Source organism: Protopterus annectens, chromosome 1.part1 (genome assembly GCF_019279795.1).
Source record: "Protopterus annectens isolate FY-2018-M chromosome 1.part1, PAN1.0, whole genome shotgun sequence".
Taxonomy (NCBI): domain Eukaryota; kingdom Metazoa; phylum Chordata; order Ceratodontiformes; family Protopteridae; genus Protopterus; species Protopterus annectens.
Window position 1 is genome coordinate 115,807,204 of NC_056726.1, and position 18,893 is coordinate 115,826,096.

Below are 18,893 nucleotides of genomic sequence, written 5' to 3' on the forward strand. Positions count from 1 at the left end.
CATCTCAGTTAAGTATGGTAAAATCTGAGGAACATTTGGCACAATTGTGTCAATTCCTTGTGCCTGGTTCCAAGCACAGAATCCCTTCCATTTTTCTGCATATGATTTTCTGGCGCTAGGCCTCCTGACCTCCAAAATAACATCCATCACTGCTTTAGACAGAGGAGTGTTTTGAATGGTTACATTATCCACCATGCTGCCAGGTTTAAGGTCCTGAGTTGGCTGTGCAGGATATGACTGTTTTGTTGAGTCAAAAAGTGAGGAATTTGAGGCAATGTCCAGGCTGGGCATTGAGACAAGCTCATTAGGATTGGGTACCAGTGCTGACGGGGCCAGTCTGGGGCAATCAGTATCATTTTTTGCTGCTCTTGTCTGACCTTTAGGAGTACCTTGGGAAGGAGAGGCAGCGGGAGAAAGGCATATACTGTTAAGTTTTTCCAGCTGAAAGTACAGCGTCCACTTTCCATGCTAGCTTGTGATAAGTCTTTGTGCAGAATTTCTGTAGTTGGCAGTCGTGAGGCGAGACAAAGAGGTCTATATCCGGGCATTTCCTTGTTATCATGCTGAAGACTTGTGGATCCATTAGGTTTCTGCTTAGTTCGTCTGCCAGAGAATTTATCCTTCCTGGCAGGTATTGTGCTTGCAGATGTACTTGGTAAGTCAATGCTGTGTCCCACAAAGTCATGGCTAGTCTGCAGAGGGGGTAGGAATGTGAGCCTCCCTGTTCTGTATCACACAACTGTAGTATTGTCCATCTTTATCAATAGTTGCCCTGGATGAAGTAGATCCTTGAAGGCTGTCAAGGCATTTTTGAATAGCTAGCATCTCTTTTTGATTGATATGTAGATGCATTTGGTTTGTGGACCATGTGCCCTGAATACATCTTCCTGTCATATGGGCTCCCTAGGCATAATCTGATGCATCTGCTGTTAATGTCTGCCTGGCTGTGGGTAAAGTGAAAGGCTGTCCCTTGTTGTGGTGACAGGCCTCTGCCCACCATCGAAAAGTACAGTTTTGTACCTACCATAAATGTAGATGTTAGAGTGTTCATCCTGCTGCAGTCATCACACTTGGGTTATCCTGTCGTCAGGCGGTCCCGCATTCGGCCGGATTTCCAAAGTCTTCATCCCTGACATCAGAGCGCCAGGGGTACATATATTGCAACAGACGCCATTTTCTTCAGTTTTTCTTGCCCCAGATGTCAGGTGCCCCCAAAAAGGTGTTCCAAATTAGTACCAAAAGGTGTGAACACTGTACAAACACAAAATCCCTTCAGCTATAAGCAAATACATCAGAAAGGCATAGCAAAGATTTAGCCAGTAGATCAGAGGGGTTGGAGGGAGGGTAACCTGGACTGCAGCAGGGTGAACACTCGAACATCTACATTTATGGTAGGTACAAAACTGTACTATAGTCATCGTGTTACCCTGCTGCAGTCATCACACTTGGGTTGAGTCCCAAAGCTAAGGTAGGGTGGAAGCATCATAGAGGGTTAGTGGAGGCAATGAGGCCCTGCAGAACTGCAGTGGTGAAGCCTGCCCTGGACTTAGAACAAAGAGGTAAGTGATAGTGTTTGATGAAGGTGTGTACAGAACTCCAAGTTGCAGCTTCTAAAATTTCCTTGGTAGGAACCCCCCTGAGAAAGGCTGTAGAGGTAGCTGTTGCCCTGGTAGAGTGAGCTCTAATGGTAGGAGGAACTGGTTTCCCATGATGGGTATAGCAGAATCGTATGCAATGGCCTATCCATTTAGAAATGGTTTGTTTGGATATGGCCCTCCCTTGAGAAGCTGTAGCATAGGAAACAAAGAGCTGGTCAGTTTTTCTGAAAGCCTTAGTTTTATCCAAGTAGTAACGAAGCTGCCTGTGAATGTCCAAGGAATGCAGGAGTCTCTCACCTTTGTTCTGTGGCTTGGGGAAGAAAGTGGGTAGGTGGATGGTTTGATTTAAAGCTACACTGGAAACCACCTTGGGCATGAAGGAAGGATTAGTTCGTAGAGAAACTCTGTCTTGATGAAAAATGAGGAAAGGTTCCACTGCCATACGTGCCTGTAATTCTGAGACTCTCCTAGCAGAAATTATTGCCAGGAGCAGGGCAGTCTTCCAAGATAGAAACTGAAGGTCTGCAGAAAAAGCTGGTACAAAGGGAGGTAGCGTTAGTTTTTCCAGAACAAAGTTGAGGTCCCATGTTGGTTCATAGGTTCATACTGGGCTATCTGCCCTAGGGCATTTATAAGCCTAGCCAGAGTTGTGTGGCTTTCACCACCCCTTAGGTTGAAGAATACTATACCCATTAGTTTGCCGTGCCTCTGTCCAGCAGTGATACAGAGATGATCCCCGGGGTAAACCTACGATCTCCCATCCACTGGTCAAGATTCCTCTTGAACAGAGCCAGCGAGGTGCTCTGTCTCACATGGACCGGGATTCTGTTCCACAGCACAGGGAGTCTCTGGGTGATGAATCTGTCCCTCCAGCACGTCCTATTTATATCCGTGTTGAGGTGCAAGTCTCTTGCTCTTGTGGCTATGGTGGATTTGGATTTTTTGAGGTGGAGCATGTCCATTAATTCCGGGTTGGACATGGCCTTGTATGTCAGGCACAGGTCACCTCTGAGCAGACAGTATGCGACTGAATAGAGCTGGAGTTTCTTCAGTCGGGCAGCATATGGCATATTTTTGAGCCCCTTTATCCTTTTGGTGAGGAACTTTTGGGGTCTTTCCAATTGCTGCAGGTGTCGGGTAAGATACATTACAAATAGGGCATTGTACTCAATCATTGGTCTGATAAGTGAAGAGTACAGGGGAACAATGACCTCCCTTGATCTGGATGTGAATCCCTTCACAATCAGGTGGGCAATGTAGAAGGTCCTCCTAACCACTTTGGCAATGTGAGTGTCAAAAGAAAGGTTACTGTCAACTTGGGTCCCCAGGTCCCTGATAACCTCTTCTGTGCTTAATGGATTGCCACCTATGTGGTAACTTGGGGTTACCTTGTTTTTACCAAAGGGTATGACTATACATTTTTTGGCGTTTAGCTTAAGGCCATGGCTCTGGCACCAGTTATCCGTTTCTATGAGACCTCTCTGAAGGATATCTGTGTCTGATGGATTTTCAACTATGGCACCCAGTTTGCAGTCATCTGCAAACTTTGTCAGCCACATTCCTCCTATGTTTGCCTGTACTTCTGAAAAGTAGATGCCGAACAAGAGGGGGCCCAGGACTGAGCCCTGTGGGATACCGCTTGTGACCGGCTTGGAGTCTGACATGGCACCAGCAACTCTAACCCTGTGGGTTCTGTCCTTGAGCCAGTTTGCAACCCATCTTGTGACATATGGGTTTACATTTAAGCTGGTGAGCTTTTCTATGATACCCGAGTGGGGTATTGTGTCGAAAGCTTTTGCAAGGTCAAGGTAGGCGGTGTGAACTGCCTTACCCTCATCAATGGCCTTGGTGACTGTTTGAAAAAAGTCGACCAAGTTCAAGAGGCATGATCTGCCCTTGACAAAGCCGAATTGGGTAGGATCCAATGTCTGTAGATCCCCTATGTCTTTATTTATGAGTTCCATTATGATCCTCTCCATAGCTTTACAGACCAGGCTTGTTAAGCTTATGGGGCGGTAATTACCAGGGTCCGTAGAAGCACTGCCTTTGTGGAGTGGGACCACAGTTGCCATACGCCACTCTTTGGGTACGTATCCTGTGGTAAGGCTAAGATTAAACAGCAGCCTTATGTGTGGGTTTAGTTCCTCATTGAGTTCGTGTAGCACACAGCCGGGGACACCATCCGGTCTCATTGATGCTGTGTTTTTAGCTTTAGAGAGAGCAGCTCTCACCTGGGCATTTGAGATGATTGGGAGGCTACACTCTGCTGGGATAGATATTTCTCCTTTGGGGAGGGAGGGGAGAAATTTTCACTGAACCTGTCTGCCAGTATGTTTGCAATGTCTGTGGGTTCAGTGATTTTTGTATCATTTTGGACTAATTCTGAGCATATCTGGGAGTTTCCACCCAGATTTCTAACATAGCTAAAGAAGGCCTTATGATTGTCTTTTGAGTCCTTGACGATTTTTCTCTCAAAGTTGGCCTTGGATGATTTTATGAGTGATCGTAGTTTTTTACTAGTATTGATCAGAGATGTCTTCCCTTTTAGGGATTTTGCTCTATCTTGTAGTAGCTTTCTCCTCTTGTTGTAAAGTTTATGCCTGGGGTCCACCAGATCGGGCGCTTGCCTTTGGTGGAAAGGGTCTTGATTTTATTTGGGATTGCTTGATCCATGCAATCCTGGAGGTGCTCGTAGAAAGCATTTGTAAGGGATTCAGCAGTGTGGGTTGTGGTTTCCAATGGCTCAGGGGCCTTGAAGGATACCACACCAGTCTTAAGAAGTGTGAAGTTGGCTTTTGAGAAGTTCTTCACTGTGGTCTTTTTTGTTGGGGGTGGGGGCGGGATGTGGATCTCCAGTGAGATGAGTTTATGGTCTGATCTCACCAATGAGGGATATACTTCCGGTGTGGAGCATTTTGTCCCCATGTTTGTGATGATCAGGTCTAGTATATTTTCACCTCTTGTGGGAATGGTGACAAGTTGTTCCATAGCATTTGAGTTTATGAACTCCAGGAACCTTTGGGCTAGGGTATTGGGGCTTGAGTAATGTTCCCAGTCTAAGTTTGGGTAGTTGAAGTCACCCAATATATGATGGTGTTTGGAGAGACATTTATACTCTCCAGTGTCTTCAGGAAGGCTGTGTGGGGTTCCTTAGTTTGAGAGGGTGGCCTGTAACATGCTACAAACTGTAGAGCAGTTTGGCCTATGGTTAATTGCACCTGAATGGTCTCTGATGCTTCGTGAGTTGCCACCAGCCTGGAGGTGTGGGTATCCTTGATGAATATGGATACACCCTCTCCTTTTGTAGTACGGTCCGGGTTTTGGGGCCGGAACGCATGATATGAGGTAAAACCTGATAGTGCCGGGGTGCTCTCAGGAGCCTTGAACCAGGTTTCAGTCACAGCACAGACATAGATGTTCTCCATACTGAGGAGGGCTTCGAGGGCGTGCATCTTGAGATTTAGACTTCTGGCATTGAGCAGCATTACCCTTAGTTTTTTTCCATTATTGTTTTCTAGGGCGGTGGGTTTAGAATTTGAGCCTTGTCTAAAAAAGGCACTATGGGGGTGGCAAGAGCCTTTGCCAATATCCGGAAACCCAGGGGTGACAGGTGCAAGCCGTCCCTTGAAGCAGCGTGGCTTGTCAAGCATGTCATTCCAGGCAGACAGACATTGGATCCCCTTAGAATGACACCAGAAATTAAGCCAATTATTAAAACTGATCATTTTGTCTCTGTATTGTGGCATCATTCTTGGTGAAGGTAGGATACTGCTCAGGGTCAGGGTCATACCAGCCTGGGCTACATAATCTGAGAGCTCCTTTATGTCTCTTTTCATGTAGTCCAGGGAGGTACGTCGCAGGTCATTCACACCGGCATGGACAATGACTGAGTCATACTTGTACTTGCTGTGGAGTGACCTGAGTGCTTGTGTTATGTGGCGGATTCTAGCGCCCGACAGGCAACTTACTGTGACCCTCTCCTTGTTCAGTCTGGTGAGTGGGACGTCAGTGTGTCTGACTATGGAGTCACCTATGACAAGTGTGACTGGCATTGTGTTTGGCCTTAAGGGCTGTGACTGATTTGCACACTGACTTTGTGATCTATGTGTTGCTTGTGTTATGTCATGAGGTGGCAGCTGTTTTGGTGTCTGCTTTGGAGGCCTCTGCTGTTTTGGTAGATTTTTGATCAGTGCCTCTGAGTATGTCTTTGTGTGTTTATGTGTTTGATTTGTAGTTGTGATAGTTCTATGTGAGACTGGGTTTATGGTGTGTGTGGTTACCTTCTCCTCCTGTCTGGTTTTGCCAGTCCTGAGTTGAGAGAGCCCAGCCTCCAGTTTGGCTATATAGTTGCATCTCTCGCATGTATTTGTGTTTTATGGGAGGAGGAGAGGGTTGTCTGTGTACATGAGGCAATTGTAACATTGCCTCAATATTCCCAGATTCACCAGCTGAGCAGGAGAGGAACCAGACTTGGTGATGCCAGAATGGGGCGATGAGGAACAGTGTTCCCCAGCCTGCAAGCTTTCTGAAGAAACTTCGACATGAGGGGTAACAGAGGATAAGCACACAGAAGTCCGGCAGGCCAAGCATAAATTAGTGAGTCTCTGGGGACTTTCCCCTGAGGGGGGTTCAGAGTGAAGAGCTCGCTGCATTTCACGTTGGAAGAGATGCGAAGAGATCGCAGCAAGGATGACCCCACTTTTGAAACATCTGTTCTGCTACTGAAGGATTCAGAGACCACTCGTAAGGCATAAGGATAGATCTGCTAAGCCTGTCCGCTAAAATGTTGGACCGTCCCAAAATGTGCGTTGCCACTAGAAAATTGCCGGTGGAGATCTCCCATTCTCACACTCTCATGGCTTCGCGACAGAGGGGATAAGATCTGGTTCCCCCTTGTTTATTGATATACCAGACCACTGACATAGTCTTCTCTGAATTGTGATTGTTCTTAAAGGAAGATGAGCATGAAAGGGCTGCAACGCAAGAAGAATTGCCGTCATCTCCAGGACATTGAGATGCAAATTGGTCTCTGACTGGGACCACGTGCCTTGGACTGTCCTTCCCGAACGCCCCACCCCCACCCTAGCTGGGAGGCGTCTGTGGTCACTGTGGCTTGGGAAAGGCCAGAAGAAAAGGACGTCCCTTCAGCAGATCCGGGGACTGAAAACACCACCAAAGACAGTCCCTGCATACTCGGGAGATTCGAATGGGATGAGACAAAGGTAGATCTAACAGGGACCACTGAACCAAGAGGGTCCACTGGAGAATTCACATATGAAGGCATGCTAGGGGTAACAAGTTGATTGTGGCCGCCATAGACCTCAATGCTCTTAGAACTGCTTCTGCCATCGGAACTTGGATTTGAAAGACATACAGGACGCGCATGGTCAAACTCCGTATGCTGTCTAGGGTGAGGAAAACTTTAATTTGAACTGTGTTCAACCAAGCCCCGATGAAGTCTAGAACCTGAAATGGGGCCAGTGAAGATTTGTTTTGGTTTATGGTGATGCTCAATTTGTTTACTAGGTGAAAAAAAGCAGTCCCAGGCCTGACAAAGTAGATGCTTGGAAGGGGCAGCAAAGAGCCAATGGTCCAGGTATGGGAAGACCCGAATACCCTGAAGCCTCAGGTGAACCACTACTACTGCCATCACCTTTGTAACATCCTGGGAGTGGTGGTGAGACCAAAGGGAATGGCTCTGAACTGATAATGGCTTCTAGCCAGAAGCGTAGGAATCTCTGAGAGCACCTGTCCATCTTGATGTGGAGGTACGCATCCTGGAAGTCTATCGAGCATATCCAATCATTTGCCTGCAGATAGGGCAAAATGGATAGAAGAGTGACCATCTGGAATTTCGTTTTGGTTACCGACAGATTCAAGGTGGACAGATCCAGGATAGGTCTGAGCCCCCCCCCCTTTTCTTCGGCACTAAAATGAACCTGGAGTAAATGCCTGATCCTGACTGGTCTGGGGGGGGGGGGACAGGTAGGATGACCCATTTGATTAGCAGCTTCTTTATTTCTAGTGCGACTTCCTCCCTTTGCGCAAGTGGGACATCTGGGAGGCGTTTCTTCGGTTGTGGTGGTTCTTTGAACGGGATGAAATATCCTCTGGATATAATTTGCAACACCCAGAGATATCTTTTAATGGACTCCCATGCCACTGGGTGTAATGACAGGTGAGCCCCAACAGCCTCCAGAGACAAGTAGTCGGGCAACCTTTCAGGGCTGCTGCCCGGGTTTCTCTGAGAAGGGTTCTCTGGACCTGAAGTTTCTAGGACCCCTCTCTGCCTCTAGGGTGGCGTCTGTCATAACCCCCTCTGCCTCTGGGGGAAGGGGAGCCCTGAGTGTCCCAGGAAAATGCCTGAGACTTCCAGAACCACATCTTCTTCATCCCTTGCCGATTCCTGAAAAAGGATCATTGAGGAGAGGAGAAGTGGATTTGATGGCAGACAGTGTCTTCCTGTCCTTCTCACTCTACCAGAGTCTCAAATTTCCCAAAAAGGGAAAAACAATCGTAAGGGGCATTTGTAAATGACACCTTAAAGGGTTCTGAGAATTGACAAAGCTGGAGCCAGGCATGGCGCCTGATGGCAACACGTGTCCCGGCAGCCCTTGCGGCACCCCTGGTAGTGTGGGAGAGCAGGCGCACGGACGTATTCAAAACTGCTTTAAGAGTGGCCATTTGTGTGGAGTTGACTCCAGGGTCGACTCAGCGACTTCCTTAACCAAGTCTCGCTGTAAATCGAATGACTTGTGCCATGTAGTTCAGCTCTTACCGAGAAGGTCGCTGAAGCATACACCTGCTTCCCAAAAACAGTCCATCGCCCTTGATTCAGGATCAGCAGGGTGAACCGTGGTGCTCTCCTGTGTGAGCTCCTTCTTGGTGGAGACTGCCACAACCATAATATCCATTGGGGGCCCCTTATCCAAGCATGTCCTGTCTGATGGGGGAGTCAAGACCTTGTCCGGGCACTTAGGGATAGGCTCCATGGTGTCCGGTTCCTTCCATGCCCTACATGTTATAAGATCCACTAAAGGATTCATAGGAGGGGACACCCAAGAGGTAGATGGGCCCGTGCAAAACACCTCCAGGAACACTGACTCGTCAGAGGTCGGTTTTGGGGCAGATCACCCCCCCTCTGTCAGAGTTTCATGATGTCTCCAAAGGAGACATGCTCGGGGGGTAATCTAGGGGAATGTTCCCCCTCCTCCAAGTCAGCATCTTCGGTGAGGGACTCTGGTGGAGAGTCCAAGTGCCTCCTCTTACATGTCCATTTACAAGGGACCTCCTCAGTGGGACTCTTTGGAGAGGACTCACAAACTACCTGTTGTTCCCGTGGGGGAGCCTCCTGAGGCAGGATGATCACAGGCTGTCCCTGAGTGGGCAAGATGGTTGGGATCGCACCCAAAGCAGAGGGGGTCTGGACGGAGTCTGAGGACTAGATGGGGTTAAGGGTCTCGAAACCAAGAGAACCCTCTTCACCACTTCAAAGGCTGAAGGGGAACGAACCTCCTGGGAGATACCGGTGGGGGCCGCCCCCCTCTGACCACATAGAGGAGTCCAAGCAGAGGCTCTAGGAGCCGAGGGGGATACTGTGCTCTGAAACGCTTGGAGCCAAGAGCACCCCCTCGGATCTGACCCAAAGACTATGGCTCCGAGAGCTTGGATCCGAACCCATCAGATCAGACACGCTCAAGGCAATAGTTGGTGTTGAGGTACATGGAACCGTCGGCACCAACCCCTAGATCCCAAGGGTCCAAGGACTCAGAAACCGATGGTCAGATAAAGAATTGCAAATGCAAAAGCTGCAAGATCAAATAAAGGCGGAGTCATTTTTTCCAGAAGAAAACTAAGGTCACAAGAAGGTGGAATGTTTTTTCTTGGGGGCTGAATATGAAGGATGACTAACTGTAATATCAAACCTAGAAAAAAGTGTAGGATCCAAAGGCAGACAAACAGAGAAAGCTGACAAATGAGATTTAACAGATGAGCATGCCAGTTCAGAGCTGAACAACTCAACACAAATTAAAAAAAAAGTAAGAATACCCACTAAAAAAGGGTCCTGATAAAGCTTGTGACATTGAAGAGAAACTATTTTCCACTTAGCAACATACAATTTGAGTAGTAGGTTTTCTGGCCTCCTGCAAAACCCAAATCTTCAAAAAATTGGTGTCAAAAAGGAATCAAAACCTTATCATCCAAGAGTCAAATGTAGAGTTAGGAGATGAAGGTGAATGAGAGAGCCCTTGTTCTGTGTGAGGAGATTCATCAATGTGTAGTAACTTGTACTGAATGCTCCTGGCCAGATGAAAGAGATGAGGGAACCAATGTTGTCCAGGTCACAAGGGAGTCCCCAACAAGACCTTCAGCCTGACCTATATGATCTTTTGTAAGACCCTGAGCAACAGAAAAGAGGGGATAGTTAAGCAGAAACACCCCACTTGAGGAAACAGACATGGTATCCACTCTCCAAGCCAGAGGACTTTGTACCCTGGAACAGGCAACCTGGGAAGTTGCCTGTTCAGACAAGATGCAAATAGAGCTGCTTAAGGAGTGCCCCACTGAAGGATAATGTCCAGGACGACCTCCTTGTGAAGCATCCATTAGTGAGGATCTGCTCTTGACCTGCTCAAGTTGTCTGCCACTAGACGGTGCTCCAATGGAATGCAAACTGCATGAAGGATCACAGGATGAGTGATAGTAAATTCCTACACAAAAAGAGCTAGTCTACAAACAAGGTATAACTTTATGTCCCTTAGTTTGTTTAAATACCACACGACAGTGGCATCTGTGATAAACCGGAGAAATCACAAAGCCAAATGGAATGAAGAGCTTGAAGAGCCAAAAGCAGAGACTTCATCTCTGAAGATGATATGACCCTCCATTTGCTGGAGAGCACACTCCCTGGACCCTGACGTTGTTGGAATATGCCTCCCAACACAGATCTAAAGATCCAAAGCATCTGTATACAGATCCTGAGTGGGAGAAGGAGCTTGAAAGGGTGGGCCTAGATTCAGAGCATTCTAATGAATCCACCCACCTAAATGCCTGTTTAAGAGTAGGCAAGAAAGGAATGCAGAATTAGAGAGAAAGAGAATGTTGAAGCTAGTATGCCCTTATATACCACTGAAGCTTCATGTAGAGTCTGGCTAAAGGAACCACAAGAAAGTACAGTTGTGTACACTTACCATAAATGTAGATGTTCGAGCATATTCACTGCTGCAGTCATCACATTTGGGTTATCCCTGCCAGGGTAGCCCTCGGCCAGCCCGAATACCAGAGACTTAGTATTTCCGCGTCAGTTGCTGTCACTTCAGGACTGACATCAGGTCGTCAGCAGTATAAAGTAAGGCAGCTGATGCCATTACATCAGTTTTACTCGCCCTAACCTGTCAGGAGCCCCCAAGGAGGAGCCAAGTTCTGGTGGAAGAACTCCACCAGTGGAAATAAATACCAATATGTCCCTTGTAAGGAAAAAGAAGAAAGGGGATGGAGGGAGGGAAACCAGGACTACAACAGTGAATACACCCTAACATCTACATTTATGGTAAGTGTACACAGCTGTACTATATTCTTCATGTTTCTCTGTTGCAGTCATCACATTTGGGTCAATTCCCAGTCCTTGTACTGGGGTATCATTCTGGGTGACGGCAGGATGCTACTCAGGGCTAGGGTCATACCTGCCTGGGCTACAAGATCGGAGAGCTCCTCCGTGTCTCTTTTTATGTAGTCCAGGGAGGTACGTCTCAGGTCATTCACACCAACATGGACAATGACAGAGTCATATTTGTACGTGTTGTAGAGTGAGCTGAGTGCATGCGTTATGTGGCAGATCCTGGCACCCAACAGGCAGCTGACAGTAACTTTATCTTTGTTTAGCCTGGTGAATGGAGCATCAGTGTGTCCAACTATAGAGTCACCTATGACTAGTGCTGGGTATGCTGTTATGCCTTATGGGCTGTGGCTGAATGGCACAATGAGTTTGTGAGCTGTGTGTCATTTGGGTTGCTTGTGTTTCTGCTTTGGAGGTCTCTGTTGCAGGAGCAGATTTTTATTGAGAGCCTCCGCGAATGTAGGTGTGTGTGTTTTGTGTTGCTATGTGTGTGTTTTGGTGGTATAGGTTTTGAGGGACTATGTGATGTGTGGTGCAGTGCAAGTGTTTACCTTCTCTTCTTGACTGTCTAGTCCAGTCTTGGGTAAAGAGAGCTTTGCTTCCAGTTTAGCTATATAAGTGCACCTCTTACAGGTTGTAGTGCTGGATGGTAGGAGGAGAGGGTTGTCTGTGTACATGAGGCAATTGCTGCATTGCCCCAAGATGCCTAGATTCATCAGATAGACAGGGGAAAACAGCGAGAGCGGACCCTTAGACATGCCTGAACAGGTGCTTATTTATTAAAGTACTAAAAACTGTTTTCCTCTAGACAAGTGAGGAAAGTTGAGTGCTGTAGTAATTTGCAGCTTATTTAGTGCTTACGAGTTCTGAACAAGTGCTGAGCTCAAAGAAACAGATTTGAGTGCTAAAACTAAAAAACTGGCTAGTTCTAAGGGAAAATTTGAAGAGAAGACTTTATGGTGCCGGGAATACTTTAACCCTAGCTAAGCGGCAATGCATAAAGTGTATTTTTTTTTAATATAAACAGTAGCAAATGAGCAAACGGATTTAAACCAATTAACCAATAAAAAGCAAAAAAAAACTGAGCCCTGTTCTAGCAGTCTTCACTTGGACAAGTTCTAACTGCACACTCCTGCCACTAGGGTGCAGGGGAACCTTCTCCAAAAAAAGATGGCCTGGATTAGTGCTCAAGTTATACAAACAAAGCTAGATTCAGCATGCCTGAATCTAGTCTATGCATCAGCAAACAAGGCACACCAATTTCAGAAAAAAACAGTTCAAATAAGCAGGCACAATAATCCTTTAACCAGAAATTCCCAGCTCAGAAGGGCAGAATCTAACCTCTCCTCCCACAAGAGTGCAGACCACAAACCTTCCTAATGTAAAATATCTGGCCTGAAGCCAAGTGCTTAAACCAAAAGGCTTAGAATAACAGTTACAATTTAATAAGGCTACTACCAAGCAGTAATAAATGCAGCAGAATAAATACAATTGAATACTTTTATTAGCATTTTTTCACAGAATGGTCCATTGTTAAATAAATACTTACCCTAAAATGGCAACTACTAAGTAAAAAACTCCAAGCATACTCAAACATTTACAGTAACATTGGAAAACTTTTCTTCTTTTTTTTTCTTGACTTACAGCTGAGAAAGAAGCAGATATACCAATTACCATAGAAAAAGTAACAGAGAAGAGAAGAAGATGCTTAATGTCTTACAGAAGCAGAACGACTGAAAGGCAGAACAAAAGTATAATAAAAGACAAGCCAATTTACTCACAAAGTTAAGATACTCTTATCACAAAGTAACTAAGTACACTGGGACTGTTTCTCATATGTGATGAGATCTGGAGAGGAAAGTCCATATTCATTCTATTAGAGGTAAACAGAAGGGATTTAGTAGTCTCAAAAAGTATTGGATGCCAAGCTACCTAAAATCTGATGACATCAGTCCTGATACTAGCAAGGATGGACCTCCTCATACTAGATGAGCACAGATATACATTTTTATAAACTCCTTAGCATATCATAAGTAGAAAAAGTCTTAAACCAATGTGGCTGAAACACTTCTTAAGATGCAACTTGTATATTTCATAAGAACCCTTGAGAAAGGGAGGCTTGTAAATATTGCTGTACAAGTCTGCATTTTTCTGTACTTTATACTGCTTCTTCTACACCTCTACCAAGAAGCATCTGTTTATTTTTGTTTGTTTCCATCCATACTTATGGGTAAATCACGGTGGAGGACCTGTGAACTAAGTGTTTCACAGCATATGTTGGTTTCCACTTATGTGCGATGACTTGTAAGAACAGAAAGTCCATACTAAGTGGGCTAACTGTATTTGATCCTCTAACTCTGTACAGAGGGATCAAACATGATTAATCCACTAAGTATGGACCGACCGATCATGCCGTCAGAAGAATGTACTTGCCCATTTTTTGTGAAGGAAAGAAATGAATACATTTTTTATTAAAAGAAATTACCTTAACTCTTTTCTCTGCATCTTCTAATCTTTGCTCAGCTAGTACCAGCTTCCTGGAAAGCTCGTCTCTCTCCACTAAATGTCTGTCTTCAGACAACTTTTTCAGTTTCTGTAGAGAACTCTTTGCCCGGTGCAATTCCTCCTCGGTATCCTTCAGCTTCTTTTCATTAATACGTTCTCTTTCCTGGGCTTTCCGTAAACGTTCTCTCAGGTTTCTCACTTCATTGCTATGCCGGGATATTAGCTGAGAAATTTCATTTTCTGTGTCCTCAAACTTATTCAAAGCTCTCTCCTGACGATACTGCAGCTGCTTCAGTGTCTTGTTTTCCTTCTGTAGCTCATCAAGTTTGATCTGTTGCGCTGTCACTTGATTCCTCAGCTCATTGATTTTCAGCAGCCGGGCAGATAGCACCCTCTTGGTTACAAGGTCAATGTCTTTTGGAGGAGACTCTTTGTGTAGACTTTGGGAACGAAACCCCCAACGTGGTCCATTTTTATTTGGAATATTTCTAGATGAAGTCTTCTTGTTAACTGAAAAAGAAAATATAAAAACAATGCATTAACTAAAGAAGTTGGAACATTTTCTTTAAGAACTCTGCTTGTTACACTGTGCTATAACAAGTTCCCATAAGATCTACAGATGTTGAAAGAAGGTCCCCCCACAACCAAACATGTACAAAATAGTACTCCCTATTAGCGACGTACTTCTGTTTAAGTGAAAAGTGTGCACATTATAACAAATATATCATTAACACCAGTAACCAAAGGTGTCCTTTGATGTAGTCATTCATCTTTTCTGTTATACTTTTCAGGCAGTGCAAAGGGTCATACATTTATAAAGAAAGGCTGCTTCTATACAAAAATGTATTAATATGTTGCTGCACAGTTTCTCCTTTGCCGCTTCTGAGTTGCTTGAGATTTTTCTTCAAGCTCAAACCAGCAATGAATGGTTAGCAGTAGTACTGTTCTAGAAGGGTAGCTAAGAAGGATGTATTTAATTCAACCATTTTTAATGATATGATAACACTCCGACAAACACTGCTTGAATATGAACCACTATGTACCCTGATGTTTTGCTAACAGAACACACATATAGTAAGGATTGGTGGCACATTTTCTTCTAAAGGATTAGCCACAAGTGGCATCCCACAAGCCTTGGTACTGGGACTTGTGCACCCAGCAGCATTTGTTTATTTATTTTTTTTATTTTTTTAAATCTACCACTCTCCAGGACGTGTGTGTGTGATATACATACACACACACACACACACACACACTTTGAATCTATTTTATATAACGTCTGTGTGTCTCGGAGTCATCTTGCGATTTTATGACAATGATCCACAATGTGAAGGTACTCTACAAGACTTGAGGAAGAATTCAGTTCCAGCAATTACTACTACTCCTTTTCCTTTTTTCATTTCTCCATTCAGAGGTCTCTCGGTTTAATTTCTCCACATCTTGTGTGTGTCTAAACCATGATGGCAATGGACCTAATTCTGAAGTCAACGTACGATTAAAGTTCATGAAGTTACTATAGTTTCAATATTTGAGGTTAGTCAAAAATGCTCTTTTCAGCACCCGCAATGTGCACATAATTTACTACTCCTGCAATTCATATGGTGTTACATGTATTGGTAGCATGTCTAAATACTGTAGATCACAGTGTGTGTGTGTTGTACCTTTAAAGGCACTGTAACTCATGGGCACGTGCAAATTAAGTACTGAGCATGTGCAAGCAGAGTGCCATTTTGTGTAAGCTGAAGCAGTGAAAGCATGTATGTAACAGTCAGTCAAGTCAGCTAGTTCGTTTAAGGTTTATGTTCCAATCCATCCTGATGTGTTTGTGTGCAATAAACATCTTAAATGAACACCCAAGCCTCACTGTCTTATTTGAATACACAAGATGAGCAGCACAGTGTCAGAATGGGATCCTAAGTCAAAACTTCTTAAAACCATGAGGAGTACACAAGAGTGGCTCAAACGACTCACAAACAGGTCAGAAATATTTCTAGGTACTTAAAACTCATTTAAATGATTTTTCACTCTATGAATAAGGCGAAGCATTCAAAACATTCAAAAAGAATTAGTGAATAAACAAAATGTTTGAAACTGCGACATATTGATAAAAGTACTCAAAATAATTATGAAAACATTTGAAATATCGGATTCATATAAAATGTTCAGAAGAGAGAAAAATGACTGTATTTTTTCACATTGTACTACTTTTTAGCATTAACTTAAGCTATTCGAGGTGTCCTAAGTGTACAAAGTTTTGGCAGTGTGTGTGCTTCAAAGATTACAAACAGACTGTTGTGCAGTTGAATATAATTACAAGTACCTGGTGTACGTTTGAAACTTATATGGCATGGCAGAGGGATTTCAAAGACCTGGTCCGCTTGTGTTTGATAATAATATTGCTGAAAATTGGATAGTGTTTGAACAAGAATATGATATTTTCATACAGGCTGCTTTTTCTAATAAAGATGCATGTACAAAAGCATTTCTTCTGCTCAATTTAGCTGGTTCAGAAGCCATTTAGAGAGAACGTTCATTTGTGTATGCAGAGAAGGGGGAAGACCACCACATTGTGGTACAGGCTGAAACGTGGGAAGACCCTGAGTGCTTAAAACGTAAATTTAGAGAAATGTGCAACCCCCAAATGAATATTAGAATGGAAAGTCACGTATTTTACATAAGAGATCAAACGCCTGGTAAAACTTTTGCAGCATATATAACTGACTTGAGAAACAAGGCTGAAACGTGCAGATTTATCATCTCATCTTTTAAATCACCAAACGACAGGCTTGTGTGTGGAGTTCATAATGATGCAGTTAGAAAGATTTTACTTTGTGACAGTGACTTAACTTTAAGCAAAGATATAGAGATTTGTCAAATATACGAGCTTACAGAAAAACACACAAATATGCTTATAAATGAGAAGAGCATGCTTGCAGCATCATCCAGTATGAATGCTGACAGTATGCAGCACAAGGTGAAGAAATATAAACCGAGGAGAAGTGCCACAACCAGGGCTCCTCTAGCAAAATGTGTGGCTCCCACAATGAAACACAGGCAGCTATAGCAAAACCCAGGGCACATGCAGCAAAAATGAGGGGTGATTTAGCAAATCGCATGGTAAACCTCATAGTCAATTGTCGTAATTGGGGAGGCAGTCACAAACCTAAATGAGAGAAGTGCTTAGCTTTTGGTCAGCAATGCCACAGATGTAAAGAGTGGAATAATTTCAGAAAGCTTTGTAAATCTAAAGAGGCACATTCAGTTATTAAGGGACAGCATTCAAAGAAACAAGTTGATCAAATAGAAAGCTGTGACCCTAATTTTTATGTTGATGGTGTCTCTGTGCTTGAGGAATCTGTTAATGCAGTAGATTTGCTGGCAAAGAGTGAAGTATTTTGTGCTACACCGATTAAAAGGAGACCTGTAGAGGTCATAGTTGATACTGGTTCAAAGTGCAATGTTATGTCAGCAGAAATATTTGCTAAAGTAAAAGCTGATGAAAAAAAAACTTGATTTGGCAAAATGTGTGAAGCTTGGTGCTTATGGTGATGAAGAGATTCAAACCGAAGGCCCAGTAGTGCTTTCATGCTATTCTGCTGGAACAGCCATGACTTGCAGTTTTACGTAGTAAAAAAAAAAAAAAAAAGACAGGTGTAGTCACCGTTGGGCCTCAAAGACAGTTTGAAAATGGGACTGATTTTATGATTTCATTTAATAAAGAAGTCCACCACGTGAGCATAAGTCACAACGAAGGTTTCACACACTATTTTTTCTGAATATGCTGATAATTTCAAAGACAAGCTTGGCAAGCTCCTGGTCATGTATTTCATGAAGTTAGACCACAAGGTAAGCCCAGTTGTCAAACCAGTGCGGAAAGTTCCAGTAACAATGCAGGGCAAAGTAAAAGCATAGCTACACAGAATGGTGCATTTAAGAGTAATTTGTCCAGTAGAAGAACCAACTGAGTAGGTACACTCCATGGCAGTAGCTCACAAGAAAAGCTCAGATGACATCTGAATATGTATTGATCCAAAAGACTTCAACAATGCACTTAAAACGACCTCATCATCCGATGCATACAGTTGAAGAGGTTGCTGCTCTCATGCCAAATGCCACAATGAACATCTAAGACAGAAAAAAACAGTGGCAAATTTTGCTTGATCAAAAATATTCCTTGCCAACCACTTTCAGTACACCATTTGGAAGGTACAGATTTTTGAGAATGCCATTTGGGATAAATTCTGCCAGTGAAGTCTTCCAACAAGCGCTGGAACAATTTTTTTCTGGTTATCCATGTGCTGTTACAGTAGATGATATTCGATATTCTTGTCAGAAGCAATGGTGAAGTTGAACATGTCAGAAACCTATGGAAAGTTCTACATCGTGCTTGTGAAGTTAATCTTAAATTGAATTCTCAGAAATGTAAATTCAGTCTGAAAGAAGTTACTTATGTGGGTCATTTGTTTACCAGTTCAGGCTTACGACCAGATCCGTCCAAGCAAGCTGCAATTCTTGAGATGCCAGCTCCAGACAATACCACATCTTTACAGTGTTTTCTTGGCATGATCAACTATTTAGGCAAGTTCATTGCTGATTTAAGTGAACTTTCAGCACCACTATGAGAGCGGACATGCAAAAAAATGTAACTTGGCCCTGGTTGGACCACCACCAAAGAGCATTTGATGTCCTGAAATAGAAAATTGCCAGTCTACCCACTTTAAGATATTATGATGTTCACAAACCTGTAACTCTTTCCTGTGATGCTTCACAATATGGTCTTGATGCAGTGATTCTTCAAGAGGGCAGACCAGTAGCCTATGCATCTAGAACTCCAACTCAAACAGAGATGCCGTATGAACAAACTGAATAAGAGCTTTTGGCAATGGTGTTTGCATGTTCGAAGTTCAATGTAATTATATTTACAGCTGATCTATCCAGATTGAGACTGATCACCAACCTCTGGCTACTATTTTGAGAAAACCAATGCACACAGCTCCAGCTAGACTGCAATGCACAATATTAAAATTGCTAATGTACAATTTCAATATGGTTTTCACAAAAGACAAACTTCTTTATATTGCTCATACTCTAATCCAGATCACCCAGACAAACCACTAACTGGCATGACAATGAGAAATCTGATTTCAAAGTCATGGAAGTGAGAACATTTTCTT

The 18,893-nt window shown here is 43.9% G+C and overlaps 1 protein-coding gene across 1 annotated transcript in view; it reads right to left on the reverse strand.

Moving 5' to 3' along the window:
* Positions 1 to 18,893, reverse strand: part of LCA5 (lebercilin LCA5) — a 920,045-nt gene that overhangs the window by 884,079 nt on the left and 17,073 nt on the right. The window contains exon 2 of the mRNA XM_044073710.1: positions 13,700 to 14,229. Within this exon, the coding sequence (XP_043929645.1) occupies positions 13,700 to 14,229 (530 nt within the window). The remainder of the gene's footprint in view (positions 1 to 13,699; positions 14,230 to 18,893) is intronic.